Source organism: Drosophila mojavensis, unplaced genomic scaffold, assembly GCF_018153725.1.
Source record: "Drosophila mojavensis isolate 15081-1352.22 unplaced genomic scaffold, ASM1815372v1 contig_74, whole genome shotgun sequence".
Lineage (NCBI taxonomy): Eukaryota > Metazoa > Arthropoda > Insecta > Diptera > Drosophilidae > Drosophila > Drosophila mojavensis.
The window spans coordinates 15,875,771-15,898,777 of NW_025318899.1; the positions used below are offsets into that span (position 1 = coordinate 15,875,771).

Sequence of the window (23,007 nt, forward strand, 5' to 3'; positions counted from 1 at the left end):
AATATTTTTAAGAGTAACAACAACAAATTATGTACAGAAAAAAATGTCATATAAATAATTAAATTAACTAGAAGAGTTTTTATATAGCAAATGCCGCGAACGAAAAGGAAAAGCTCAACTCAACCCCTTTTGTTCGCCAGTGTCTCGTCTCTGCTTATCCTTTTAGCCCTTTCATCCTCTTGGCCCCATCCTTCATAGTTCGCGGCTCAGCCGGTGAGTTGGCCATTTGTCGCCGCTTTTGTTGTCTTTTGTTGTCAACGCTGGGTGCTAGGAAAAATGTAAATTTTCATTTATGCCGGACAGACGTAATTTAGTTTTTCGTATTATTTTTACTTATTTCGGTTTACCAAACGGATTAGATGCGTTCAGAGTATGCACACAGAGAATGCTGCATATACAACAGTTTGTAGGTGAGTTTTTTTGGACGCCGACTAAAAAAATATTTTATAACAGAAATTTATATTATAAACTTTAATGTCAACCATTTTCATAAATTAATATAAATTTTAAAAATAATTTAAAGCGCCCTCTAACGGCCTTTTCCTGAGCTATTGCATCCTAGACAACAACCACTTCCCGTTTTAACGAAGTCTACTGTGCTTAAAAGTATTTCATATAATACACTAGGTTTGCTTGGTTTGAATAAACCTTAATAATATCTTTATCTTTATTAATATTTTTATATATATACAAATAAATCAACATTTGCTACTAGATCATAACTGCATATTTACTTTCACTGTAATACATAAGCCGGCGTATCATTGACATGAACCACTTAACGACTTAGCTCAAATTCGTTTAGTTTTATTTCAAATCCCAAGTTGGTATTTTTATTGTGCATTTTCTTGTGAGATTTCATACACATTCCATCTACGGTCACACTGCAGTTGCAATGCAATTTTCTATTGTACATTCTGCGGAAAAAAGTATCAAAATTAACGAATTAGCGAAGTAGGCTGCAATAAATAGCAAAAGACGCAATGGAGGCCGTTCCACGTTTGCACATGCTATGGTTTGCCCTCAAATCTAGCCCGGAAGGCACATCTTTTGCGCCATTAAAAAAGGTAAGCAGACGACAAAGCAGCGACGGTCGACGAACTTAACAGTTATTCTAGAAGGGCCTTATATGCGGTAGGGGCTGGGGACGTAACCACTGACGAAAGTTGATCTACTGTGAAATATGTTTGGCTTTGTCTTCACACCCACCTGCAGCCACTCACCCTTCCCTGGCGCTTCCCATGTCTGAGTCATCCGAGCAGTTGTTGGCTTAATTAGCAACAAATATAAAAAAAAAATATCAAAACAAACACTGAAAAGCTTTTGTTCGCTCATACTTAATCTTTCTTTCTCTCTCGCACTTTCTCACTCACAGTACATAGCAGAGTTTTACCATGAAGATCCGGAGGCCTTTTCGAAAGAGGTTCACGCCTTGGAAACTCTACGCAACCAGGCAATGCGTACGACGAAAGACGGAGCTCCCATCATGAAGCGATATTATTGCCAGCTACATGCACTGCAGAATCGGTTTCCTCAGCTCGCGGAGCGCAGCATCTTCACATTCACCTGGAAGGATCTCTATCACAATACCGTGCATGAGGTGAGCGATTTGCGCTACGAGCGCGCCGCTGTTCTCTTCAACATCGCCGCCTCCCACACACAGTCTGGCGCCTCGGTGACGCGCGGCGACATCGATGGCATGAAAATGGCCTGCACGCATTTTCAGGTGAGTGAATATAAATAAGGATATATAATATATCTATTGATAAACCCTAAATTTTACAGGCCGCTGCTTGGGCCTACAATGAGTTGAGGGAGCGCTATGCGAATGTGAATAGCGGCACGGATTTTATGACCAACGAGCTGTTGGTCTTCCAGCAGCAGGTGTGCCTGGCTCAGGCCCAGGAATGCATACTGGAGAAGTCGCTGATAGACAATCGCAAGCCCCATATTGTTGCTAAAGTGACGGCACAAATTGTTGTTTACTATGGCGCCGCTTTGGCTGCGCTGCTCACGGGCGGTGACGATGGACCCATCGCTCAGGTCATCGAGAGCTCCGTCTATAAGCTGTGGAAGAAATATGTGAAATTCAAGATTAACTATCTAAACTGCATATTGTATTTGTATCGTGGCCAGCAGGCGGAGGAACAGCGTAAAATGGGCGAACGTCTGACGCTCTACCAGGTAAGTTTTATAAGTATATAATTTAAATTGAAGCCAATATTAACATAATTCTATTTTAGGCCGCCTGGGATAAGCTGGAGGAAGCTCGTAAAGAGTCTAAGGGTCTGCCGGATCAAAAGGAAATCAATGAATCGCTCAGCTTCACCGCCGACGTGGTCGAGGGCAAGCGCAAGAATGCCAAAAACGAGAACGAATTCATCTACCATGAGGCGGTGCCAGAGCTGTCCACCATTCCCGCCGTTCAGGGCGCAAATCTGGTCAATGGCATTGGCTTCTCGGTCACAGATGAGGAATATGCAGGCACCGATATATTTGCTCGGCTGGTGCCAATGAAGGCGCACGAAGCCAGCTCCATGTACAGCGAGGAGAAGGCGAAATTGTTGCGGAAATATGGCGCCTTGCTGGAGGAGAAAGATGCCCAGCTGGATAGCTACATGAGCTCGCTGACCCTCGATAATCTCAACATCAACGAGGAGCAGGCGAATAAGCTGCCGCAGGGCATTGTCGATCGCTGTGCCGCGCTGCATGCCAATAAGACGGCCATCAGTGATCTGATTGAGGCCATGTCGCAGCTGGCTGAGATCACAGCCGATGTGGAGACCAATCTGAGTGAGCTGACGCGTATGCTGGAGGCAGAAGCGCAAGCGGAACGGGAATTTCAAGCTGCGAGCGGCGTGCAGCGTACGCCCAATGCTCACATTACGGAACTGACGCGAGAATTCCAGAAATATAGCGAAGCGCATGCCCGAGCCGGCGAATCGAACAACACGCTCCGCAAGGCGATGAGCTTGCATGTCAATAACCTGAAAATCTTGGCACGGCCGTTGCAAGAAATACAACAGCTGATGCCGAAGCTTAGCTCGGAGCTGAACACCACGGAGATCTTCAAGGACGTAAAGCTGATCGTGAACAAGGTGAACGAGATGAAGGCGCAGCGCGCCCAATTCCATGCGGATTTGCGCATTGCCATCAACGAGGATGACATTACCACCAAGGTGATTGCCCATGGCGGCCAGGAAGGTCTGCAGGCGCTCTTTGCCACGGAGCTGGCCAAGCACGATCGCCTCACCCAGCTGCTCGATCAGAATATGCTGGCCCAGCAGAACATACTGCAAGCTCTCACCGAGGCCTATGCGCGTGCCGCACCCGTGCTGAAGACGCTGCAGGACGTGAAGCAGAAACGCGAACATTTCTACAGCTCACTCGCCGCCTCCTATGATGTCTACGAGGATCTGCTGGCCAAGTCGGCCAAGGGCCTGGAGTTCTATAAGAAGCTGGCAGGCAATGTCCAAAAACTTCTGACACGCTTCAAGTCCGCCCGGGATGTGCAGTCCGAGGAACGGCAGCAGCGCCTGCAGAGTGTCAAGGCGCCAGCTCCGAGCAAGCCAGAAATTACGCCCACGCCATCCAGCGGGGCACCCAAACTTCGTGATTATCTAAAGGCCAAGCAGAGTGGTTTGGGTGCCATCCCAGGCACTCTTGATGCCACGCCCTATGTGCCCACGGTGCGCCCGGTGCCCGTTGGCTCGGAGAACCCGACACAGGCGGCCTGCTCGGCCTACGCCACCGCACCGCCACCCAATGAGCCGCCGCCGCCCTACAGCCTACAGCACCAGCAATACTATGATCCCAATGGCGCGGGTTATACAAATCCCATATATCAGCAGCAACAGCAGCACATCGCTCCGCCCGCCTACAAGGCACAGGCCTCGCCCAACTCCCAATCGCTACATAGTGCCATGGCACAGCTCAGCATGCAATCGCAGCATCAACAGCAATCGGAGCCTCCAGTAGCATCCTATGGCCAACAAACACCATTGCCGTATGGCTACAATTATCCACTAGCCAATGCCGCGCCTGGTGGGTCCTCTGCTTCACAGAATTACAACTATCAGCAGCCGCTCTATATGGCTACATCCACGCAGCCTGGCGAGACTTTGAGCTATGCGCAGCCTCAGCCGCAACAGCCACAGAGTGTAGGCTATGCTCCGCAGTCGACTCAGCAGTCTGCTTACCCGGCAGTTGGTGCTGCCACGCCACAGCAGCAGCAACAAATGTCTATGTATCCACAGCCAGCAGCGGGCTATTCTCAGACGTCACAGACATTGACTCAACCAGCAGTCAGTTATCCGCAGACACAGACGGGAAGTTATCCACAGACACAGACATCTCAGCAACCAGGCACTTATCCACAGATGACGACATCTCAACCCTCGGGAAGTTACCCGCAGACACAGACATCTCAACAACCAGGCAGTTATCCACAGACGCAGACGTCTCAGCAGGCAACCAATTATCCACAGACGCAGACACCTCAGCAACCAGTCAATTATTCGTCACCCCATACTCCTCAACAATCAGGCACTTATCCACAGACGCAGACGCCCCAACAAGCAGGCAGTTATCCTCAGTCTCTGACACCCCAACCTCAACAGGCAGCCAGTTATCCGCAATCTTCAACACCTCAACAGGCAGCCAGTTATCCACAAGCTTTAAATAGCCAACAGCCAGCCAGTTATCCGCAGACACAGACATCTCAACAGCCAACCAGTTATCCGCAGACACAGACATCTCAACAGCCAACCAGTTATCCGCAGACACAGACATCTCAACAGCCAACCAGTTATCCGCAGACACAGACACCTCAACAGCCAGCCAGTTATCCGCAATCGAGCCAGCAGTCGCAAATTGGAGCTTATCCGGCGGCGACACCTCCACAGCCTGTGCTTTATCCCTCGCAAGCAGCAGCTCAGCCCACGCCTACCGCCGCTTCAGCGCCCACACAATACCCAGTGGGCAGCGCTGTCCCCGGCATTGAGGCGAACAACTATTTGGGCTACTCCAATCATCCGGGCTACAGCTTCAATCCGCAGACAGGATTATTCGAGTACAGCAGCGGCTATCAGCATGACACCAATAGCATTCCAAAGGCCACGCATGGCTTTGGCCAGTTCACACAAAGCGGACAGCAGGCGGCGGTTGTGGGCACCACAGACTCGGAGCAGGCCAATCGCAGCAGCTTGGCCACGGGCTTTGATGTGAGTAGGAGTAAAATTCTAAGGAAAACCTTTGCTGATATTTTCTCATTTCATTTAATATAGTCGCCAATTGTTTCACATGCAAAGGCCACAAATGAAGCGCAAGCGACAGGTCCATCAGCTGAGGCTTATTATACGCCCCCATATGGCTATCATTCATCTGGTGGATCAAACACACTCCAACAACAGCAACAACAGCCACAACAGCAGCAGCAACAACCGCAGCAACAGCCACAGCAGCAGCAACCACAACAACAACCTGTTGCAACGGCTGGAGCCACCACAACCACCAACAATCAAAAGTCAGCAATTTATATGCAGAGCGGCGGCAGCAGCATAGCCAACACCCAGACGACAACGAGCAGCGCTCCTTACGCCTCGTCCACATTGCCGGCGGCAACCAAGCCCACAGCCTCTGAAGCTACCAATGTGGATTTGCTCAGTGATCTGGATTTGGACAGTGCGGGTGCTGTGCCGCTGCCGCTGCTGCAGCCGCAAATTGTGACAACTCCAACGCCGCCGGCTTCGGTGGTTGGTTCAGTGGCTGCTGGCGACTCCTCAGCGGATGCTGCGCCAGCAACAGCTGCCGTTGCTGATGCTACGGCTGGACTCTCGCCCGTTGGCCCGCCCCCTTCTATGGTTACGGCACTGCGCAAAAATAGTATTGACAATCTTTCCATTAACTCCGATCTGAGTTCATTGGATAATTTCGACTGGGATTCCGTTTCCCTAACACATTCCGTCAGCGAAAAGCAACCAACGGCAGCCAACGGACACACTCTAATAACATTCCAAATGCGCTCTTATGATCCATTCGGCGATGATAAGACGCTGAAATACTTTCACAAGGAAGTCGAGAGCTATGAGAAGCTCGTTGAGAATCTGCACGTCAAGATGCTGAATGGCAACACGCAGCTGAGCAGCAAATGGCTCGAGCTGCAGCAAAAGCTGGAGAAGGATACGAGCGTGAAGCGAACGACGACCATAGCTAAGCTGTTTCCCGAGAAAAATCGCTCCCTCGACTGTCTGCCGTACGATCATGCGCGCGTCAAGCTGGACAAGCAGACGGATGACTATATCAATGCGGCTTACATGAAGGTAGGAATGAAATAAGCGTGGAAAATCTTAGACCACATGACTGTCTCTACTTGATATGATATTTAGTTTAAACTTTAACTTTAATCTCTCTTCTCAGAGCCTCAGCGCCGGCTGTCCAAGCATTATTGTAGCCCAAACACCGCAAGCGAATACAATTAACGATTTCTGGTCCATGATTTGGTCCGAAAAATCACGTACTGTCCTTTGCCTGCACACAACCAACGAGGTAAGTTAAGCAACTGAAATCATTATATTGTATATATTAATCAAATAAAATTTTTGGCCTTTCAGCTCTTTGATCCCTACTGGCCGCAGCTGCTTAATCAGGCTGCTCATTATGATGACTACACGGTGAACTGCATTAAGATACAGCAGCTCAGCCACTGTACGGAATACCAGCTTAAGCTGTCAATGCATGGCGCCGATGCTGTGCTCGACTTATCCCTGCTACAGCTCAAGCAATGGACCAAAGCGTAACTAAATTGAATTTATATAGCTGATAAAAAATCAAATATTCAATAAGGCTTTCAATTCATAATTTCAGTTCGCCCACTCAACTGTTGGGCATAGCGCAGAATGCATTGCAGACGCATCAGGAGCGCTGTCTAGATGCCAATACTCCCGCATCCCCACTCATTCTCAACTGCTTAACGGGCTCGGAAAGATGTGAGCTGCTGGCAATAGCCATTTGTGCTCTAGTGGGCACCCAAAACAAGCGACCTATTTTGATAAGTGAGTATGGAGATTTATGATTCGAGCGCTAATCACATGATTTATGCTACATTCAAATATTTTACTTCATCAGATGTTGTGGATGTGTGGTCCCGCATTTGTATGCAGCGCCAAAATTCGCTGCGGGATGCTGCTATAGTGGAGCAATCGATGCAAATCGTCTTGAGCCATGCTCATGAAGTGCTAAATAAACGTATGGAATTGACTTATGCCTTATATAAGCATACATACTGATGTAATTTGATTTATTATAGGTGGCATCATAACCTCATATCAGATGAAAATGGCACCTCAGGTGACGGCCAAGGAGCAGCAGGAGACCAAGGATCCATTGAACGAACTGGATGCTCTATGGAAATTGAAATAAACGACTGAACGTTTGCTACACAACGTTGCTTAAGGAAACTTATTTATACACATTTTAATCAAAATGATAAAGTCGATAATATTTATACAATGCTATTTACTGCAACTATCAACTACCTATACTATATTTATACACGCAACTCAATGATTGTTGCAAACAATTGAAGAGAACGATTCGTTTCGAAGCTAAGGAAACATTGTATTTGTCCTGCTATTACTGTTATATGAAATGTATTTCGAACTATGGTGATGTTTATTAATGCTGACTATACCTATATCTATATATATATATCTGTATCTGTATCTGTACCTATATCTAATCGAAAACGTTTACGAAACTCTCTGTAAAGATGTTGCACATCTAAAGGCAAATTGTCATCGAGTAAAATATTTAATAAACGTTATTAAAAATATTATATTATTATAAAAAAGCATTGGTGCAATTTCTAAAATATATTCAAGAATATTAAAAATAACAGTTGTTATTATAACGCTTTCAATTGCAATGAAACGATTATTTGTATATGAATAATTTGATATTGGAATAATTTGATTAGAAATTTCCCAAGAAGTAATTAATCATTGCTCTTAAAGTTCTGAAGTTCATGCATTCAGTTTTGATCCTAAGAAAGAAAGGTATTAACTAACTCCCCGTTCGATAGAAAGAGAGAGACAAATCGATTCGCTAAGTTTTTGAGCTCAACAAGCGCAGTTTTTCGCTGAGTGTGACGTTGCCGAATCGCTGGAATAGGGGGATATCATAGGTCTGCCAATATGTGGTCATCTGTAACAGGCATTCCTCTGCACCTTTGTGGCACAGTGTGCTCGTTATGAAGTTCTCAATCAAACTGGTCCACAATATATCCTTGTAGAAGACATGCAGATAGGTTATCAAATAGGGTAGCTCCTCGCCCTTGAACAGTTTGCCGGCGACTTCATTTGGGAAAAAGTCCAAAAGAAACCATGTTGGCTGAAATGGATTGTTCAACGCCAGTCGTACTAATGCAAATTTGCGCATATGGCGAACAAAGTTCGGTTTGGGCAGAACAGCATCCGTTAGCTGGACATAGAACTGGCCTTTGGCGTGGGCATAGGCCATGAGGTAGGCCAGGTCTACATTCTGTTTGCTCAACTTCGACAGGTCCTCCTGTAAAAACGGATAATAGTAGCTCTCCTCTGGTACTACGATGTCAATGAGTCCGCTCTTCAGATGCTCTGCGAAATTCTCCTCGATTTGCTGGACTATGGGCTCAATGATCGTCTCGTCTTCTTCTCCTATGTACACCACGATGAGCGTATCCCTCTGATCTTCAGCGCTCATGTTCTCAATCAGATTGTAGAGAGTCGCACGCAGATGGGAATCGGTTCCCTCGTCCAGAGTGGGCACGCCCAGTACAATGCTCACGTCGGTGCGTCCTTGACTGCTTAGGTAGGCAGGCGACAGGGGTTTCGCACCGTATAACAGATGTGGTGGGAACTGAAAGACCACAGTGAACAGGCTAGTCTCTTCCTCATCTGGTGTGGTTGTCACATGCGAAAACTTATTGTTTTCGAGCTTTGAATACTGCACTTCTTGGTATAACTGGTACACGGCCAGCATTACCATGACACCAAGAAATATATTATAATAAAGTCCCATTTTAATGATATACAATATTTTCCAATCCATTGGTGTTGTCTTCTTGTATATGAAAATAAATACCAAATAAATTATTAATGTCTTTACATACTTAATTCAAATACGTTTTTAAAAAGAAGAATAAATACTTCAATTGACTTCTTGGTAGAGGATTTCTTTTTCTTTTATTATTTACTAAATCAAATAAAACACACGCACTTTTTATTTCCTCTTATAAGCTTTTCAACTATTTTTGAATTTCGATTATTTTTTTTTTTTATGTTAAAATATTTTGTGTTTTATTTTTATTTATTTATTTTTTAAATTATATTTTTAATGCTCAACATTTGTTCCATTATTTTTGTATTCATTATTACTATTAATTAATTTTCATCCGCCCAACTTTTTGTTATTGTTTTTTCTTCAGATTTTTAGTCAATTCAATTTATAAAATTTTCTTTCTGAATTAGTTATTTTTAATTTTTTAAATTACTGAATCACAATTTTTTGTTTAGTACAATTAATAATTTTATTTTCATAACACGTATTATTATTTATTTTAATTATTTATAGTGAAAATAAAATCTCAGTTATCGCTCTTCTCACCTCTGCCTGTTTCAATGGCGAACTGATTTTTATAAAACATACCTCAAATCACGGAAAAATTACAAATCAATTTGACACAGGTTAAAAAACTTTATGTATGAATATTATCGATTTGGTCTAGCTATATGCATATAAATATATATACACTTATTAGAAGCAATGCAGTATTGCAGGTTGGGCTCTTATCGGATAGATTTATTTACCTGGTGCGAATTCATAAATATAGTAAAAACTTTGACACGCAATTATCAATTATGAATTGCCGCAATCATCAATTAAAATTCATTTAAATAATCTAGTGATTAATGGGTGTTATCATTATTTTTTAGATTCTTAAGTGTTTTCATAATTATTATAGCCACTTTCTCAAGTGGTAATAACGGTATTACGCTATCATCGCAACGACGGACATTCACATAAATGCTATAGAGGACTATATACTAGTAGATTAATAAACGACCCTCTTGTCAAATAGTTGCAATTGGCTATTTGATTTGCCCAGTGAATTGTGAATACACTTTATTGTGGTTGATATTAATATTAATATTAATAGAAATAATTATAGATAGTAGTAAGAGTGACCAATAAAAGAGGGAGTAAAAGTTATTATGATGTAAGAGTAATATGTATTAATAGCAAAAATAGTAGTAAAAATCGCAATAGTAGTAGTAAATAGTAAAAATAGTAGTAGTACAATGGTAGTAAGTAGTAGAAAGTAATATGCATTAGTAGCAAAAATAGTAGTAAATAGTAAAAATAGTAGTAGTACAATGGTAGTAAGTAGTAGAAAGTAAAAGTAGGAGTACTTATATTAATATTAGTAGTAGTAAGTAATAGTAATAGTTAGTAGCAAAAAGTAAACGTAGTAGAAGGAAAGTAAGTAAAAGTAGTAGACACTAGAAGTATTAGTAGTAAGTAAATATTTCCAATCATACATGAATATATACCAACCAATATTCATAAAGTCAGTAAGGCTTCCTAATTTATAGACGAACCCCTAATTGTATCCAAGCACAGTGAAGTGCGACTATTGAGCGAGCTTATCAGCTACTTGGAATACCCACTTGTATGTATGTACATAATACCACTGCGAATCGTACAAGTAGTTAATCCGTAACTCTTATCTTCACTTTTATGGTTGGTGAGCGCATATAAAAGCTGTTGCTCTTTCGGGCTGAGCTTCAGTTCTCAATTGGATTCGTTTGTGGAATAGTCGAGTGCAATGCGTTTCGTGGCTCTTCTAGCAGCTGTGCTAGTGATTAGCTCAAGTCCGGCGGAGGCAAAGTGTGGCTATGAGGTACAGTGTGTGAATCACATAAGCAACTACATACATATCTCTACATACCTACATCCATGTTCTCCGCTCCACAGGCCTGTCCAGCGACTAAGGCGAATATGATTAATGTGCACTTGGTGCCGCACTCTCACGACGATGTCGGCTGGCTAAAGACTGTGGATCAGTATTATTACGGATCGAGGAACAATATACAGCATGCAGGTGTACAGTATATACTCGATTCGGTGATCGTGGAACTCCACAAGAATCCCGACAGACGTTTCATCCAGGTGGAGACGGCCTTCTTCTGGAAGTGGTGGGAGGAGCAAACCGAATTTGTAAGGAAATTGGTTAAGCAGTTAGTGAATGAAGGCCGCTTGGAGTTCACTGGAGGCGCGTGGAGCATGAATGACGAGGCTGCGGTGCACTATCAGAGTGTTATAGATCAATTCTCATTGGGTCTAAAGTGAGGTTAAATAGAGATCTCAACTAAGTGAATAGAGCTTACTCTCTCTCCCACTCTCTCTCTCTCTCTCTCTCCGTGTCTTTTAGGCTGCTCAATGATACCTTCGGTTCGTGCGCTCGTCCTCGCATTGGCTGGCAAATCGATCCCTTTGGCCACTCCCGTGAGATGGCCTCGATCTTCGCCCAGATGGGCTACAATGGCGAGTTCTTTGCCCGCATGGATCATGTGGAGAAGAGCAAGAGACTGGATGATGTGGCCATGGAAATGATTTGGCAATCGAGTGAATCGCTGAGTGATTCGGATATCTTTACCGGACTGCTCTACCGCCATTACTCGGCACCGCCTGGCTTCTGCTTCGATCTGCTCTGCAGCGATGAGCCGATCATTGACAGCAAGAGCTACGATAACAATGTCAAGGCCCGGGTAGATGACTTCATCAGCTACGTGAAGAAGATGTCCAACTCTTTCCGGGCTACGCACATTATGGTGCCCATGGGCGATGACTTTCAGTACGAGGACGCCGAAATCAATTTCAAGAACATGGACAAGCTTATCAAGTATGAACTAATACAAATTCTCGATTATGGAGTATCATAATCTAAAATCGATTTATTTACAGATATGTGAATGCCCGTCAAGTGGAGGGCTCAAAGGTGAATGTTTTCTACTCGACACCGTCATGCTACCTCTATGAGCTGCACCGAATGCAGCTGACTTGGCCAGAGAAGAAGCTGGATTTCTTTCCCTACTCGAGCGACGTGCACTCCTATTGGACGGGCTACTTCACCTCTCGCCCCACCCAGAAGCGCTTCGAGCGGGATGGCAATCACTTGCTGCAGACGGTCAAACAGCTCAGCGCCTTTGCCAAGCTGATAAGCGAAGAGCAAACGGAGGACTTGGATGAGCTGCGTCAGGTGATGGGCATCATGCAGCATCACGATGCCATCACCGGCACCGAGAAGCAGGCAGTGGCCCGCGACTATGATCGCCTGCTCACCGATGCCATGGTGGATGCCCAGGATAATGCTCGGGCTGCCCTTCGAGTGCTCACCAATCTGAGCACCGGGCAGTTCGACAGCTGCTTGGAGCTGAACATCAGCGTCTGTGCCTTTACCAGAGAGAGTGCCAACAATGTGGTTGTAACCCTCTTCAATCCACTCGCCCATCCCTCGACCCAGTTCGTCCGTGTGCCTGTCAAGCAGCAGCAATACCTGGTCACCGATGAGAGGGGTATGTGGAGGCATCTACTTACTTGACTTGCTTTTGCTAAATATTCTTTTAAATAGGTCGCGCTGTACCCTCGGAGCTGGTGCCGGTGCCCTGGCAAGTGCTCTCCATACAGCACCGCCCGAACGACACCCAACATGAGCTGGTATTCAAGGCAACTGTGGATAAGCTTGCCAACTACTACATACGTGTGCTGCCCAGTCCCAAGGCTCTTCAGCGTTTCGAGAGGGTGCACTCCTTACGGCATGATAGGAACAGAATTGAGCCTAAAGATGAGACGGATGAGCTTGTTGTGCAGAATTCAGTAAGTGACTGAGGGAGAAAGTGGGTGGATGAATGATAATGAGAAAGACGAAGGGCGAGGAAGAAATTGAATGAAGGAAATGGAATAAAGGATAGGAAAGGAGAAAGCAAGAGGGAATGGGAGAGAGAGTCAGAAAAAGGAGAAGAGGGGGCGAAACTGTGAGAAAGATATATAGTAAAGTATAGAAAGTAATAAAGAGAGAGAGAGAGAGAGAGAAAGAGAGAGAGATGGAATGAGTGAGAAAAAATAGCGAGGAGAATGAACAACAGTGAGTGGTAAGGATCTCAATGGAGAGCAAGTAAGAAACCGAATGAATGAAAAGAAAATAATGAGAATGTGAGGAACAGAGAATACAAATGAAAGAGAATGGGGATGGCGAGTGACTGATACTTAAAAATAAAATTATTATTATGCTCATGAACAGATAGGTTAGACCATAGACTTACTATATAATATAACATATATTTATATATATATGACTCTTGCCCACTTGCAGCAAATCAAGCTGACATTCGTCAAGAGCACTGGACACCTTAAAACGATCGAAATGAATGGAGTCTCGGAGAACATAGAGCAGAACTTTGCGATATATAAAGGAGCGATGGGTAACAACGGCATTGCCCAAAATCGTTCGTCCGGCGCTTATATATTCAGACCCGATGGCGAGGTTACTGTCCTGTCTGACAAGATCGGCTACACGGTGTACGATGGTGCTCAGGTGAAGGAGGTGCATCAGCATGTAAACGAGTGGATCTCTCAAGTGATTCGCCTCTACGAAGGCGTCAATCGTGTGGAGTTCGAATGGCTAGTTGGACCGATTCCAATTGACGATGACAATGGCAAAGAGATTGTGACGCGCTTCAAGAGCGGCCTCGTCTCGAATGGTGTCTTCTTCACCGATTCCAATGGACGCGAGATGATTAAGCGAGAGCTAAATAAGCGGGAGTACTTTACCCCGAATGTGACCGAGTCGGTTAGTGGGAATTATTATCCAGTAACAGCTCGCATTGCGTTGGAGGATAGTCAGAAGCGCCTCGCTCTGCTCAATGATCGGGCTCAAGGCGGCTCCAGCTTGGCGGACGGGCAACTGGAGTTGATGCTCCACCGACGACTGCTCAGGGACGATGCCTTCGGTGTGAGCGAGGCACTGAATGAGACACAATTCGGAACGGGTTTGATTGCGCGCGGTAAAGTTTTCCTCATCCTAAATGAGGCTGAGAGCAAGCCCACTGTTGCTGAGCGCTTGGCTCAACAGGAAATCCATTTGCCCTTCTGGAAGTTCTTCAGTAGCTCAAACACAGCCAGTGTTGTGAAACCCCTGAGCATACCCGATTTCACGGACTTCCCCCAGTCGGTGAACCTGCTCACCCTGGAGCCCTATTCCACAAGCGAATTCCTGGTCCGCTTCGAGAACTTCATGGATCACAATGAGGGTCACACAGTAAGCTTCAATATTCGTCATATCTTCGATGCGCTGAATGGAAAGGGTATACGCGAAACAACTTTGGATGGCAATATGGATCTAGCTGAAATGAAGAGATTCAAATTCCAGCACGATGGCTCTAAGCCAAATACAGTGGAGTATTACACTTCCACATATGAACCATTGCGGGCCACTGAGGATAGTGATGCCTCCAGATTTAGCGTCACCTTGAGTCCCATGCAAATTCGCACATTTATCATCAATTGGCAATAGACTTCGATTGGAATAAATAGAAATGTAAAGAAAATCTACTTTCGCTACTTAATTCTAGATAGGTTTAGGAAATTGATTAAATACAGAGCTCTTCCGTCTTACATATACATGCATATGTATGTATGTATGTCTCTCTGTTCGTTTTTAAACCTTACATTTTTAGCGCCTGCAACAAACCAAAGAGGGTGGCAGATGTTTTTCTTTTACACAGCCGGGAGTCCATAGGCGGCTGGACATCTAATAATTTGTGCGTGTGTGCGTTTGTGACCAGAAGTTGATACCATTTTGCTACCTGATTTAAGGTCGCTCCCATTTCTTTTCGCAAAACAATATATAGTTACGCAAGACTAAAGATTTACCGAGCCATTATCGTAGAAAATGAAAATGCATTGTTGGAAGATTACGAAAGAAATTTTGTTGTTTTAATTTGGTAAATTGGTATGGAATATATATGTATAGTCAACCTTATATTATAATTTCTACAATATTAAAATACACTTTTTATCATTGCAATAACGTGTGTTCAAAAGTTGAAAACAATCAAAAGGCAATTTCAGAATTTAAATTCTAACGGCTGTTATTAATTGATCTGGCAGCACTCCCATAACGCGGTTTCACTTCTTATTTCCAATAACAGCATGAACTCATTAATGCCATATATCGATACTTAAAATATTATATTTACGATGAGTAGCAGAATTTGTATTAAAACAAATTAAACTAATGTAGATTCAATAATAAACAATATGACATGAATATTCCCAAAGCCTACAATATCGGCCTAAAATTATAGAAACAATATATCGTTTAGATACATGTATCGATAGTTTACTTACTATCGAAAAGAACAGCGAATGGCTCAGCTCGTTTCTGTTTGACCGGGAAAAAATCAAATATCATTTGCTCTTTGGTCGTTCGTCCAGCATAATTTCGGGACTCGCACACGGTGACGGATCTAAAAAAAAAAGCAGACTGTGCAAGCGTAAGATCAAATCAAGATTGATGTAAGCACGGGCTGAGTTTGTATGTAAATTAAATTCAAGTGCTGCGAAGACGCAACAATGTTGTAAAAATTAAAAGTCAACTGTATTATAATATATATCGTATGCGTCGTGAATGTTGAATGTAATTTGTGCTTCAAATTTTTATGATAAATTTTGCCTGTGTGTAAATGTGTTCGACTTTGAGCATTCGTACTAACGCATACATATGCGTTTATGCTAGTGTGAGTAACAACCGAAACGCAAGCGACTCAACAAACGACGGCGTTTCGAAGCCGCCGACGCAGCAGCTGAGTTAAAGAAACGAAATTACACACATACTCACGCACACCGCTCTATACTTGCGTACATAAAATAAAGAGAAGCGCAGATAAAGCCACCATTTTTTAGTGACGAAGAAGAGAGCAAGGCGCACGCAAGCAGTCTGCGCCTTTGGATACAAATAGAGGCATCTAAATTAATTTTGTGCGTGCGGAAATAAGTTTGTAAACATAATATAATAAAATGGCCAGTTTTCAAATACATCGCGACAACACTGAAAAGGAGAATCCCGGCATGCCGAGTCTAAAGGAAAAGACATCAATGCTTAATGGAGCTGGTGGTGTTAAGCAGCCGCTCGCTGTAATTGGTGGCAAGGAGAAGGCTCTGGCACCGCGCGCCAATTTGGTTGTGCTGAATACCAACAATAACCATGGCAATGTGCAGCGCGGCAACCCCGTGCCCAGTGGCAAAATGGTAAGGTTCCATCACAATTCACATCCTAATTTTGTTGTTGTGTGCTGTTGGGTATTCCAGCGCAGCTGCCCCTTGCTCAACTTTGCTGGTGGTGGAACTACGATCAGTAGACAGAATGGTGGTGGGTTTTCCTGTCTGTCTGTCTGTCTGAGTCTGTTTCCTTGTTACTCTTCTGAATCACTCTTCACTCTCACACACATTGTATTATAAAAGTTACATTTAACATTAATGTAAGCTTCAGCAGATTATGTTAAGTATATGCACATGCATGTGTTTGTTTTGCAAGGCTGCGATTGCGCGCCTAATCAGTAAAACTAACCTAGAAATGCATAGTCGAATTGCGAATCTTGCGCGCTTTTTTCGCATGACATCAGACAAAAGCAACAATACAAAAAAAAAAGGCTATTAAAGCAAACAGGCAAACAGGCATACATACATTGAAATGCAATTACAGCACCTAAGCGAGCACACGCACACACAGAGAGAAGCACAGTGCCTGTGTTTAAAAGGAAAAGAGAGTAAGAAAGAGAGATAGAGAGAAATACATGCAGAGAAGCCAGCAAAGGGCGCGCGCACACACACAAAACAAAAACAACAACTAAAGCGAACGACGACTGCGCGGAGCAGCGCACGTAACAGGATTTTTCCCAGAGCAGACAGGGAATAAAGAATAATAGAGCGAGATAGCAATCTGAACTTTATGAGGCTTCCCCTTTCTAACACATTTAGCACTGCGGCACCATGTTGTAATTGCGTTACTCTTACATCAGTTTTCTTCTATGTACTCAATTTTATTTCTTTCGCAGGGTTTTCGTGAAGTTGCCAAGGTAAAAGTAGATGAAAATGCTTGTTTTGGCGCCACCAAGAAGTCAAATGTTGTTGTACCCGTGGTGGAGCAATTCAAGTCGTTCTCCGTCTACGAGGACAACAGCCATACACAGGTGCAGTTGCAAATTGGGAGCACGGCCCTTTCCATTTCAGCCGACAAAGAGAATATTCAGGTTGTCGATCAAAAGCTGTAAGTGAAAAGTCGAATTTCGGATCAATTGAATATCTACAATTGACCATTCTCAATTTCTCTAGCGAGCAAGTACGCAAGGAGTTTGCCATAAATCATGGCTACGATCTGGATGGCACGCCCATGTCCGTCACCGATGTGCAATCGCCCATGTCTGTGGACCGTTCCATGGCCGAGACTAGCATCATTAGCGCCGAGATATCTGACAACAGCCAGGCCGAGGGCATGGCTGATCTCAAAACCGATGCTGACATCTCGCTCTTGGAAAGTCCTGTCTTGCCGCGCAACGATCGTCAGCGCTTCTTCGAGGTGGTCCAATATCAGCACGATATATTGGAGAATTTCCGCGAGAGCGAAGTAAGTACAATCTGTAAGTAAGTACAATCTGGGATAAAGAGACATATTTAATCTTAGATGTGCTTGATCCTGATACCCTGTAGCGCAGTGTTTCCATTGTCCCACACTTTAGCTAAGTTGCTTTTCATTTAGCGCCTAGCAATCTACCTACAGCTAGCGTGCACACAGACACTCACACATATATACATTCATGCATACAACATGCTCATTCTAACAGCCTGCTGCACCCTCGGGTCGTTGACGACGACGACGACGTTGTCTTCTCGCCTCGCTGCTTTTATTTTCTTTTCTTTCGTGTGCCTGCTTCGCTCTTTGCCCGTTGATTAGTGGCAGCAAACGGGGTTCTACATCAGCGACGTTCCTTTCAAGTGCGCTCACGTGCCATGTTGACCATCCCTAACATTGACTTGAAGAATTTTTTAAGCATTTTGGCTTCAACTTTTATCGGTCTGGAATTTTCCCTTTTTTTTGGGCGGTATTTTCTTGCTGGTATTTTATTCTGTCCTTTACTGTTTTTGGCTAGAATTTATCATGTTTTAGTTGACGTTTAACTATTATTTCCAATTCGTCTCATCTATTAACGTTTTTGATCGAATTTAACATGTTATCTATCCAACGATTTGCAAACAAAACACTCAACTTTTAATTTAATCTTTATTAACCTTTTTTGAATTCCACTTCAATTTAAGTGTTATTCGGCCGATGCAAGCTGAACTCGCATGGAACTGCTCCTGCAGCAGAACTTGAATGTGATGCAGCACAAGCACAGGATCTGCTGCTGAAACAATTCCACACCCAATTCAGCTGCACGGCGAAGTGCACTAACAAATTAACGTGAGTTCTTGTTGAACTGGTCGTAGAACTCATCGGAGACCGCATTGCTGAGCTGCACCAACGCTTCCTTGCGCTGTTGATCCTGCTCGACGGCTAGTTTGGTATTGGCGCGCACTAACTCATCCAGCTGTTCCTTGTGCTTGCGGTCCATTTCAATCTGCTTGAGCATGAGTGTGCGATCCATGTTAATGGCATACTGCTCCCACTGTTTGTTCATCAGCTGAACCTCGGTCTTGCGCTGCAGCGTTTGGGTCAGCTGCTGCTCCTGCCCCTTGCGGAACTCTGCCAGTTCATCTGGAGTCATGCCGCGGTACATGAACGCAATCTTCTTGTTTGGATTGAGACGCGACTGGGCCACATCCGGATTCTCGGTCAGCATATCGCTAGACAACATATTGTAGATCTCTGCCATGTCGTCCTCATATGTCTCGCGTTTGGCGCGCTCGCGATTGGCCTGCTTCTGCTTGGCCAAATTGATGTTGTACTGGCGTATTTTATGAGTGATCTGATGGCGCATATTATGGTCCGACTTGGCCATTTCCTCCAAGTGCTTGTCGCGACAGTTCACACTCTCTATATAGACACTGTCGGCCTTGCGGCGCGCCTCTTCCGCTTGCTTGCGTTCCTTGACCTGCTGATCCAGCCAAGCGCGCTGCTGCTCACGCTGTCGCACCTGTCGCTCGCCCCTGTGCAGATCCTCACCATAGAAGATCTGGGCACTGGATACGCCAAGCATTATGTCATCATCGGCTATGCGAGCCGGCTTTGCTTTCTTGAGAAAGTTCGGGTCATTCAGATCATATTCGCGACGTTGATCCAAACGCTGATAGCGACAGCGATAATAGTTGAGATCCGAGTCCACAATGCGTTTCTCCTTCTCTAGTTCCTTTTCCTTGGCTGTTATGAGACGCTTCTGTAGCTGCTCCTGCTCCTCGTAGCGCTTATCGCATTCAATCTGCATGCTCCTCTGCTTCTTCTTCTCCAATATCTGACGCTCCAAGGCATCCAGATCGAGCTAAGAGAAACGAAATGGCGAATGTAGGGTGCTCCTGTTAATACCCTGTACTTACTCCAAATAGGCGTTGCCTGGCATTGAAGATGCGACTCTTGCGCTCCTCCTCGTACTGCGCCCGCTTTTGCAGCTTGACCGCCTCGCTGAGGTCCTCCTTGGTGCACAGTGGCATTTTGAGAGTCATCTTGTCCCCGTTGTTTCTGAAACTTTACCGTAATGTAAAAAATATATATATATACACCGAGTATTCCCTTTCAGTGTGAAAGTATATCACTTTCTGATGCTCAAACCGGTTTTGAAGCTTTGTTGACTTGAGTTGAGTTTGTTTGCCCGGTTGCCGGGTCGTTCGTTTGTTACACTAGAAAACAAATCAATTCTTAATGCCTTACAAACAACCCCAACAACTTGGTTTCCATATAAATGTTTACTGAATATATATAGTAGCTACTAAAATATATAATATCTGCTTTATATAGTTGATTTACCATTATGTATTCTATCAGCTGTTATATGGTATATTACTATATACTATTATTTATTCCAGCTATCATACGCCTATTTTATGCATTTATATTTCTCGAATTTTTTGCTCTCTTAAAAATCTATAAATGTAATATCTATAAATTACCACAACTACTCAAACCCAAATGAAACATTTCTTATTCCCATTTATTTCAATCTCTTTCGCATGTTTTATGCATTTACAATTTCTTCAATTTCCTGGCGCTGGCGCTTGGCGTGTCCCATAATCGTTAAATGGCCCATTAGGTAAACACCTAATATACATGGTGTTTCGTATTGCCGTCTTTTGGCTAAATCTCTGTGTGTTGGAGGGAGTGGCTTGTTCTTCAATTGAAATGTGGCTCACGTAGCACAAAATAGCCAATATACAAACATAAATTGGTAAATTCGATAGGTTACTAATATGGTTGAAAGAGGAGGGGCGGAGAGGGCGGTAACGAAGCCAAACGAGTTTAGTTTCCCAGACCGAAATGCTGAAGCATAAACTGACAAATTCGAAAACAATTTGTTTGCATAGCGCAAAGGGGAGAGGAGAGCATAAAGCAAACTGTTCAACGACGTGTTAAGATCAATATGTAATTAAATGTGTAAATTAATAAAGCTACGCAGAATATAGACACTTGCTGACAAGACCTAAGCTCAACTTGATGTTATTCTTTCACAGAAAAAACATCGTCCCAAGCCTCAGTATATGCGTCGCCAGACGGACATCAATCACTCGATGCGCACCATTCTGGTTGACTGGCTGGTTGAGGTAGCCGAGGAATACAAACTGGACACGGAGACACTGTACTTGTCTGTCTCATACTTGGATCGCTTCCTCAGCCAGATGTCGGTGAAGCGTGCCAAGCTGCAATTGGTGGGAACTGCAGCAATGTACATTGCCTCGTGAGTAAAATATTTGAAATTCATGTATGCAGCTTATGGAGAATCTTTTATTTCTGTCGACAGCAAATATGAGGAGATCTATCCACCAGATGTTGGCGAGTTTGTCTTTCTCACTGACGACAGTTATACCAAGGCTCAAGTGCTGCGCATGGAGAATGTGTTCCTTAAGATTCTCTCCTTCAACTTGTGCACGCCCACGCCGTACGTTTTTATCAACACCTATGCCGTGCTGTGCGATATGCCAGAGAAGCTGAAGTACATGACATTGGTAGGTGTTCAATCAAACTTGTTCGATAGAGGAGCAATTAATTTAGCTCTTCTCTAACTCTCACACTTGTAGTACATTTGTGAGCTGTCGCTGCTGGAGGGGGAATCGTATATGCAATATTTGCCCTCACTCATTTCGGCTGCTTCGCTGGCATTTGCACGTCACATTCTGGGCTTGCCGATGTGGACGGCGCAGCTGGAGGAGATAACCACATACTCGTTGGATCAGATGAAGCATGTGATTGTGCCGCTGTGCAAGACTCACAAGACGGCCAAAGAGCTAAGCACGCAGGCCATACGGGAAAAGTACAATAGGGACAAGTGAGTTTAGCAGTAATAAATGCTGCCTAAAGAGAATCATCAATATGAACTCTCTTCTATTATCTATCTAACTGCAGATACAAGAAGGTGGCTTCTATTCAGCCCATTGAACTGAGCCAATCCGAAATGGATAAAATTGTACAGGATTATAAGGCGGCCAGCAAATGCGAGGTAGATAAACAGCAACAGATACAGTCGGGCAACGATACGAAATCTAAAGTCAATTTGTTTTATAAGTTTTAAGTTTGTTTTTTAAATTCAGCATCAAGCCATGATCAAATTGTATTGTAGTTTAGCTTTTTCAATGTAAACCCCCCTCCCTCTATTAGTAGTTTTATTCGTTGTAAATGTAAGTACAATCCATTAAGGTTTTACTGCCACAGCTGATCGCTGACCCACAGGCGCACGCAACACAAAACGAGCACTGCCAACAACAACAACAACAACAAGAATAATAATAACAATAGCCACATAACTCCAATTGAACATCCAACATACACTGGCAGGCTACTGGACATTTGTATATGCTAACAGGCCATATATAAGAAAGAGGAGCTACAACCATAAATAGGATGAGCTAGTGCGATCCACGTTCAAAGCGTGCGCAGCAGCAAATCACAAACATGCACCATGTGGATTGTTTGAGGGATTTATAATGAGAGCGAGAGCGCCACAAGATGAATCGAATTAGAAATAAATGATGCAGCATTTAAACACAATCCCTTAGGCTACTTACTTATACAATTTTTAAGTTATTGAGTTCATTATTTGTTCAATGTCGTATTTTTTATTTCTTATGTATTTATATATAACCAGATATGTATGTTTACAATATGTCTTTCAAACAAATCGGCCCCAAAACAACTACAACTAAACAATAACATAAAATATTTATTTTATGCTACATATATGCTAACTAAATAGGCTATAAATGTTCTGTGAACCCTGAAGCAAATATAACAAAAATATATAAATTTTACTTGAAATATTATTTTAAATTTTACCCAAACAAAATATATATATTCAATAAAATAGTTTATACATACATATTTAAATATTTTACATATATTTAATGACGCTTACTACACTTTTAGTTCAACTCTATTCGTTTTAACTATGAAAGAGTCTGAGAAAGAAAACCATTTATGTTTAGTTATTTGCCTAAAACTAAAAGATAAATAATTTTATAAAGAACATGAAATACAAATTTGTATATCGAATTTTACTAGCCATCAATAAAAGTAAATGAGTAAAAGAGGCACATCTATAATTTTAATAATGTTTTATTTCCGATGTGTTTTAAATATAATTTTATTTATATAGATATATATTGCGAAGAACTCCAATCTTGTTGAATTCCCGATTTTTTTTTAAATAAATGTTCAAGCTCCACATTCGTTCGGCGAGAATCACCTTTGATTGCTTAGCAAATCACTTGACT

General features: G+C 43.3%; 5 protein-coding genes and 1 long non-coding RNA gene across 8 annotated transcripts; 3 read left to right on the forward strand and 3 right to left on the reverse strand.

Moving 5' to 3' along the window:
• The first annotated feature begins 865 nt into the window (after positions 1-865).
• Positions 866-7,831, forward strand: LOC6582671 (tyrosine-protein phosphatase non-receptor type 23). 3 transcript variants are annotated; one of them, XM_032730890.2, is made up of 11 exons: positions 866-1,067; positions 1,376-1,726; positions 1,786-2,184; positions 2,244-4,753; positions 4,826-5,222; positions 5,286-6,320; positions 6,418-6,546; positions 6,612-6,793; positions 6,865-7,052; positions 7,126-7,245; positions 7,307-7,831. In XM_032730890.2, exons 1-11 carry the CDS (start codon positions 984-986, stop codon positions 7,417-7,419), a joined length of 5,508 nt encoding a protein of 1,835 aa, XP_032586781.1. In that variant the 5' UTR covers positions 866-983; the 3' UTR covers positions 7,420-7,831. The 3 variants fall into 3 exon arrangements, with proteins under 3 accessions (XP_032586781.1, XP_032586780.1, XP_032586779.1); XM_032730889.2 differs by having other exon boundaries at positions 2,244-4,699; positions 4,736-5,222; XM_032730888.2 differs by having other exon boundaries at positions 2,244-5,222.
• A 272-nt stretch (positions 7,832-8,103) lies between these two features.
• On the reverse strand, positions 8,104-9,024 carry LOC6582672 (alpha-1,3-mannosyl-glycoprotein 4-beta-N-acetylglucosaminyltransferase A). The gene has a single exon (XM_032731042.1). It carries the CDS (start codon positions 9,022-9,024, stop codon positions 8,104-8,106), a length of 921 nt encoding a protein of 306 aa, XP_032586933.1.
• Positions 9,025-10,826: 1,802 nt separating this feature from the next.
• LOC6582673 (lysosomal alpha-mannosidase) lies at positions 10,827-14,645 on the forward strand. Its single transcript, XM_002008330.4, has 6 exons — positions 10,827-10,939; positions 11,014-11,384; positions 11,471-11,941; positions 12,004-12,614; positions 12,671-12,915; positions 13,412-14,645. Exons 1-6 carry the CDS (start codon positions 10,865-10,867, stop codon positions 14,609-14,611), a joined length of 2,973 nt encoding a protein of 990 aa, XP_002008366.1. The 5' UTR covers positions 10,827-10,864; the 3' UTR covers positions 14,612-14,645.
• Positions 14,646-15,162: 517 nt separating this feature from the next.
• LOC122757609 lies at positions 15,163-15,534 on the reverse strand. Its single transcript, XR_006357709.1, has 2 exons — positions 15,448-15,534; positions 15,163-15,392 (listed from the first exon to the last, which is right to left on the reverse strand). It is a non-coding gene; the product is annotated as an uncharacterized LOC122757609 (long non-coding RNA).
• Positions 15,526-22,545, forward strand: LOC6582674 (G2/mitotic-specific cyclin-A). Its single transcript, XM_002008331.4, has 7 exons — positions 15,526-16,347; positions 17,154-17,365; positions 17,431-17,722; positions 20,755-20,978; positions 21,042-21,246; positions 21,319-21,566; positions 21,644-22,545. The coding sequence occupies exons 1-7, from the start codon at positions 16,117-16,119 to the stop codon at positions 21,807-21,809; spliced, it is 1,578 nt and encodes a 525-aa protein (XP_002008367.1). The 5' UTR covers positions 15,526-16,116; the 3' UTR covers positions 21,810-22,545.
• LOC6582675 (RIB43A-like with coiled-coils protein 2) lies at positions 18,358-19,932 on the reverse strand. The gene is made up of 2 exons (XM_002008332.4): positions 19,627-19,932; positions 18,358-19,571 (listed from the first exon to the last, which is right to left on the reverse strand). The coding sequence occupies exons 1-2, from the start codon at positions 19,750-19,752 to the stop codon at positions 18,552-18,554; spliced, it is 1,146 nt and encodes a 381-aa protein (XP_002008368.1). The 5' UTR covers positions 19,753-19,932; the 3' UTR covers positions 18,358-18,551.
• Positions 22,546-23,007: the final 462 nt, after the last annotated feature.